The 6,955-nt window shown below is 43.6% G+C and overlaps 1 protein-coding gene across 3 annotated transcripts; it reads left to right on the forward strand.

Annotated features, from left to right (window-relative positions):
* Positions 1-339: 339 nt before the first annotated feature.
* On the forward strand, positions 340-6,444 carry LOC110980582 (kelch-like protein 21). 3 transcript variants are annotated; one of them, XM_022237415.2, is made up of 3 exons: positions 340-671; positions 3,425-4,607; positions 4,739-6,444. In XM_022237415.2, exons 2-3 carry the CDS (start codon positions 3,452-3,454, stop codon positions 5,464-5,466), a joined length of 1,884 nt encoding a protein of 627 aa, XP_022093107.2. In that variant the 5' UTR covers positions 340-671; positions 3,425-3,451; the 3' UTR covers positions 5,467-6,444. The 3 variants fall into 3 exon arrangements, with proteins under 3 accessions (XP_022093107.2, XP_022093123.2, XP_022093114.2); XM_022237431.2 differs by lacking the exon at positions 340-671 and adding an exon at positions 2,840-2,995; XM_022237422.2 differs by lacking the exon at positions 340-671 and adding an exon at positions 2,905-3,191.
* The last annotated feature ends 511 nt before the right edge of the window (positions 6,445-6,955 follow it).

Raw genomic sequence — 6,955 nt, forward strand, 5'->3', positions numbered from 1 at the left:
GTTTGTTTCTGCTTAACAACACAACACTAAACCTCCTAGTCCTACAGCGAGAAGATGATAAAATGCTCTATTCTGAATTGGAAATCGTCCATCAGGCTATATTTAGAATTCACCGCAATTTTAACAGAAATTCTGGCCTGCACTATATCCACAAATAAAATCCTAGGTACGCGAGCACCCGAGTACGTATTCATGTCCCAAGCCCAAATAATAGGTGAACCTTGCCGACAACCCCTCGAAACAGTCACCGATCCAGATATGAAATCATTAGCCGCTTCGGGAATAAAAACTGACGTATGCGCAGACCGTGTAATGGCCGCCATTCACAAGCCGCCCGCATCGACGCACCGCGTCATGAACACGATCTCCGGTTGATGAATAATTAATGTTCCACACGCGTGCCTTGGCGTTTTATTTTCAGCCCCTACACGCGACCACCTCTCCAGCGGTTTAAAGGAGGCGTGTGCCGTGTAAAAACACGCCACGTTTCGGTGCTCTTTTCCCCCCCTCGAATTCCGTGTCTCAACACGGGGAAGCATTTCCATTGATTGTAGCATGTGACGCCTTCTGTGCTTGGACGTGCACGTAGTACACCTGACAACCCCGGCGGTCTATTAAATAGAGACATTTTTGACAGCCCTAGCCAGTAGTGATGTAGCTTACAACACACGGTGAGTCTGCACCTATTTAACATATTTGTATTTTTGGCTCATATTTGCTTCGTATCGTCTGCTTTTATAATGTACAAGTATACTTTATGGACTAGTTAAATGCATTGGTATATTTCATTTGAATGCGAACAGACTCGCAATGTAACAGTCGCACATTTTTGCACCAACAATATTGTTCGTGTTGTTTAAAGGTTACGATCTCTTGCGCGGTTTTCATATTAACATAATGCAAATGAGTCAAATTTAAATACAAATTTTAAGTGCACAATATTATTGTAAAAAATGCGATAGTGTTTTGTCTTAATTTGCCTCACTGCTGCGGTACTGTGTCGAACTAAAGACCGACTGAGCCTGACCTATACTAATTGGTCAGTCACAGGCCCAGAATCTCAATACAAAATCAATTCCTGCATCCTGTGCACAATTGCAACGTAATACATTGCAGACTGCTCGGACGTAGTTTAGCCCTACAATGCCCCTGGGAATATGGTGCCAAATACGGCGGAGAGGAGGCTGGCAGTACGTAGAAGAAATCCACTACTAGAGAAATAAAAAGACGGCCATGAATCATGCCTTTTGGTGGAACAAGCCTTGTTTTAGTAGGCACGCTGGTACCATCATTTCGGATACTCATCAGTTAGAGCAAATAAGAGCAAACTTGGATAGAATGACCCTTTTAGAAGCTTCTTTCTAAGATGGTAGAGAAATAAGAAAAGCCAGCATCAAACTGTTTTCATTAGTCTATTTTATTTCATTGTTTGTATGTTATATTACACTTGGCTCTGCTGCGCCGATGGACCTCGAAAACTAAACACGGTCATTCCATGGATATTTTTGCCCTACACACTGAAGCTGCAACCATCTTACAAACACAGTCGCGGGCGTGAAAAACCTACCTGCACAAATTGCTAATGGCATATATAATTATCAAGGATTACAGCAAACAAAAACTGCAGACACGGTCTCTATACCTTCCCAAAAACGAGATTATCGCACGGTAAACTTCCGCAATATAGGTACGAAACCTGAGACTATTTTTTTTCATTACACTTCCTGAATTGTGCGCTTACCGTTCTGTTTTAGTAATTTTAGAAAGACAGGTTTAAAAAGCTAGCTAAAAACCGAAACTCACAAAATGTATGAACAGTTTTAAACGACCTGTTTGCCAACATTGAAGCAAAACCAATACATATTTTCGTCTATTGAGAATCATTAATTTTTTCAAGAAAAAGAAATGATCCTACCAACTCCCTTATTACACCAATGACTTCCTTCATGTGCATTGTCCCATGAAAAATGCACCCGTTATCATTTTGAGTGGTAAACCCCAAGCGCATGCGCTTTGGTATTTACGATAGCACCAATTTTTTTTTTATATCTGTTATCCCCTTATGGGTATAAAAATTGAATGCGGATGCGCGTTGGGTTAAGCACAATCTCGGCACGGGGTTTTATCAGCATGCACAATATACGCAGGTCTCGCATAGTCACAGAATTCATTTGATAAACAAGTCCTGGCTTGCTGTAACCGTGAAAGACGCTCCAACGACCATGACGACATGTGCCTCACTCAACAAATTATGACCAGCATCAGTCATGGTGAACAGCAAGAAAAACAAACGCTGAAGAGGGAAATTATTAATGCTATGCACATTCATTTTTTCCTTTGACCTTTTGTTCATCACTGATTGTTTTCAATGCTTTTCAACTGACGACGTAGTTGATGTTTACGGCTGTCCCCCAAAATCCCAAAGCACGTGACATTGCTTCATGCGTGATTTGGTGAGGAATTGCTGATTTTGAACATCCTGCATGCGTAATGTGAATTGTTTGGTGAATACACTTCCCGTCGCAATTACTGCAGGTTCTGTTCTCATATTACACTACAGGCTCTGCAAATTTTGCCTTACCAGCAAAATATCTCCATTCATAAATATTTCTGTCGATAATCCTCCCTTGTTCTCCTCATGTACGGCAAGCGTTAATGATCTGTGAGGCGCAATCCAATTGGTCACTGGGTTGATTCGTTCATGTTTTATTGTTCAGCGCGTGTCCCCATTGGTCAATCAATGATACAAACCAGATGGCTGTCTGCCTTGTACCAGCACATCTGTCAGAATATTTTAATTTAACGCTCAAAGCACAAAAGGGTCATGTAAATATCAATACTATGAGCGAAACAAACGTAAAACTGTGACACTGTGAAGTTGGAACCCGGTGATGTTCGAAATAGCCTACGCTATAGTTCGGAAGGTGTCGCTTGGAATAACATTATTAGAAGAGATTACAACTTGTGCAGGCGCTTGAAACCCAGTTCATGACTGGTAATGCCCCTTGCATGTGGTTGATGTTCCGCAAGACAAGACACGAATCGACACAGTGTCATGTTCAGAGGAGAACTTAAGTAACCATGCACACAACTGCTCCGAAATCGTTGTAAATCTGTGTCAGCGAGAGGGGGATTGTCTAGACAGTTTCACGCGGTGGACAAGTTCAGGCTCGATTTGTGTCAAACCGGATGTAACTATTACCCCGAAATCCGTTCGTATTCACTCTTTTACTAAACTCAAGTCTGCTCAAGCGCGGATTGGGAATGAGACATGCGGTTTATTAAGTGGAGGAAGGTTAAAGGTTACTTTCCTTTATTAGTGTTGACTTGGGTGGTAAAGAGGCCCCGAATTATTCGAGATTTTAGCAGCTGAACTTGACCTGTAATATCTAATACTCTGGTACTTTTATTTCTTGGTTTGCAGCTTAAACATTGTGTTTAGTTTATCAAGATGTCTTCTTTCGATCTCACGCAAGAGGTTTCTATCTCGTCCGCGAGATCATCGTACAGCGTCGAGACAGTGCGAGGTTTGTGCGGCTCCCCAAATCGAGGCTCGGCCTCGCCTTCGTCGTCCGGTTCGCCGGGGGACAAGGAATCAAGCTACGTGTTCTTTGACGCCTTGCTCCCAAGCAACATCTTGTCTATACTAAACGAGATGAGACTGGCAGAAGAATGCACGGACATTGTTCTTTGCGTCGGCTCCCGTGAATTTAGCTGTCACCGAGCCCTACTAGCTGCAGCAAGCCCGTACTTCAGGGCCATGTTCACGGGAGACTTGAGAGAAAGCTACGAGACCAGAATCGCCCTTCACGACCTTTGCCCCAAGATGGTCGGTCACTTGATCGAGTTCGCTTACAAATCCCGCATCATCATCACGGAGGAGAACGCAGAGGAATTGTACATCACATCCAACTTCCTCCAGTTCGAGCAGGTGGCTAGATCCTGCGCCGAGTTCCTCCAACGAAACATCTGCGCCGGAAACTGCCTGAGCCTGGCGAGATTTGCTGAGACTTACCGATGCTTACCACTACAGAGAGACGCCGAGAGGTTCGTTCTGGAACATTTCGAGGAAGTATCGCTAGAAAGTGAATTCCTAGACCTGAGATTCGACCAATTGGTGGCGTACATCCGCCACGACGAGCTAGCTGTACGGTCTGAGAAGGTTGTGTATGACGCCGTCTCAAGGTGGATCAGATCTAACCTGGAGGAGCGCGCTCTCTTCCGTCCAGAGCTTCTGCGATCAATCCGTCTTCCTTTCATCGAAGAGGACATCCTGAACGAGATATTGTCTGGAGGTGATGGAGGCCAGCTTCCCAAGTCCAGACACTGCGTTGAGGTCCTCAAAGAAGCCAAATGCTGCCAGTGGTTGATGAAGAGGGGCTACCGCGTGCTAGGCCCGGGAACCTCACCCAGGAGCCCCGGTCGAAGGTCGGAGATCATTGTGCTTGTTGGAGGCCACCAGAAAACTTCCGATGGTGAATACATCTACAGTGACGAGGTGTACTGCATGGATGCACACGACGCTGCCAAGTCTTCGTATCCCACATGGTACCCGCTCGCTCGAATGCCACACCACATGAAGAGAAAATACAGTGTTGCTGCATTAGGTAAGCGGACTTTACTCGTATTTAACTTCTGCTGGAGTTTGAATTTTCTTTCTGGAAATGACCCGACATTTCTTGCAGAAATAACCTAGCTTTAAATGATTTTCTTTTTCTGGCTTTTATCGTCGATTCAGGTTCTGATATCTATGTGACTGGTGGCTATGATACAGTGTGTGAACAGTCTTCTCGTCTCGTCTGGCGGTATTCTTTCTCTCGCAATCGATGGAAGCCGACAACTAGCCTCCTGGACGCACGTCACTCCCACGGCTCTGCCTCACTGAACGGTCGCCTCTACGTCGTCGGTGGTAAAACCTCCTTTCAAAATACCAGACTTGATTCTGTCGAGTGTTACAACCCTTTCACAGACGAATGGAAACAGGTTGCTCCGCTTCCAATCGCAGTCAGCGTTCCATCAGTGGTTGGCCATCATGGCAGACTGTACGTGGTTGGCGGAGCTACACAGGATGAGTGCGCATGCTCACATATTCAATGTTACGACCCAATCACAGATGTTTGGTCGCTTCTGCCCAATTTAGAATTTTCCCGGAAGACGCTGCGGGTAGCGACGGCGCAAGACGGGCGGATGTTTGTCCTTGGCGGTCGGAAACCTCGCGAAGTGTCAGAAATTTTTCTAGAGACCAGCGAGGAGTGTCCTCACGAGCCGTCCAATGAGCAGCGGACTTTTCCTGGGGTCACCGTAGCGGGCGACAGACTCTGGGTCTTCGGGGGGAAAATCGGCGAGGAGTCCCGTAGTTGCGCGGAATACTACGATCTGCAGACGAATACGTGGACTACATTGGTAGGGTTCATGCCAAAAACCCTCTATATGCACGGCTGTGTGACCATAACAGATGATACTTAACTCCCACAAAACTGTCCTGTATCGGCTTCCTTAATTAATTTTGCCCTTCAGATCGATATCGTGAACAAAGTTGCGGAGTTTATGCCAAAAAAATGACCCAATAAGATAATCCTGCATTTACGGATGGACCTTAACTACCCTGACATGCATGATGTTTAATTGTAGCTAAATACTTATTCTTTAGCAGAAGGCTCATCTGTTTTAGCTCAACTAGTCAAACATTTCCAGGACTGCAGATCCGAACACCATAGGTTCTTCTAAGTGTGTCGCCGTCAATTGAGCTTACAGCAAACTCGGTCAAAAAAGTTCTTAGGCTTATCATCATCAGCTAGCCGTGCTAAATCGTAATTTACCCCCTCTATCAAACAATGCAGAGATAATGAATTGATTACGCATAATTTTGTATCAGTTTAATCCTTGCTTCATTTGTTCTAAGTGTTCTCTTTTTTTCGAAGATGGTTCCGTCACAAAGCTTCCTGAAGACATTTTGAGAGTTTTAATATTTATTAATAAATCAGTGTTCCATGCAATCACTGGCCTGATGAAACTTTAATATTCTTGTAAAGGGAATTAGGGAAATAAAAAGATATGGTTTAAGTGTGTATATTTTGGAAAGTGATGGACTGAAATTCTTAGACATTTTAAAGATGGTGTTTGATATTCATCTGCTTTGAAAATTTTGTCATTTTTATATTACATAGTTTAGAACTTTTATAAAAGTTGGGCATCATTCCACAAACTAAGATTCTGATATCATCGCTTTAATAGTGCAGTTTATTATCGAGAAGATAATTAGTAATCGTATGGTACGTTAGATGTGTGTAAAGGGAAATTTTATTTAATGGAGCGTAAAATTGGATGGGTATTTAATAAGTGTAATGGTTGTGGAAAATGTTGTTCCTATCAGGTCAGAAGTAGCCATTTTTAAACATGATTGTTCGAAAATAGATGACGGACTAATAAATTTTACTGCAGAAATCTGTTTCCAGATGTTCTTTGTCTTACCAATTATATCTCCGAATTTCATCACCCCGTAATCCCTGTTTGATTTACTTGGTGAATCGTTCAACTGTCGGGCAAGCAGATTACCCCGCCTTCAATGTTTCAATTCTCCCCATGGGCAAACTGAATGTCTCATTCTATTTAACGGTTCAAGAAATAAAAATGTATGCTCACCTTTTTACCCAGCGTTATGATTTTTTTTTTTGTCTGAATTAAAAGTGATTGGCATGGTATCTCGTGTTGGGCCAAAAACTGCCATTCGTTTTTACAGTGTATGATTTTTTGGGCAGGTGAGGCTTGGGCTATAGACTGTCCTATGACAAAATCCGCCTCTTTCTCAAGTCCACCGTACGCGCTCCTTTCCTCTATACAAATGTTGAAGAGCGACCTCTACCGACTTAATTAGAACCGGAAACGAATGCTGCGCTGGTAAGCGGCATAGCACATTGGAAATGCTGTCCTGATTAATTAGATTATGGTGCAAGCG

The sequence above is a fragment of the Acanthaster planci genome, linkage group LG18 (genome assembly GCF_054643075.1).
Source record: "Acanthaster planci isolate LZ-2023a linkage group LG18, COTS_SCS, whole genome shotgun sequence".
Lineage (NCBI taxonomy): Eukaryota > Metazoa > Echinodermata > Asteroidea > Valvatida > Acanthasteridae > Acanthaster > Acanthaster planci.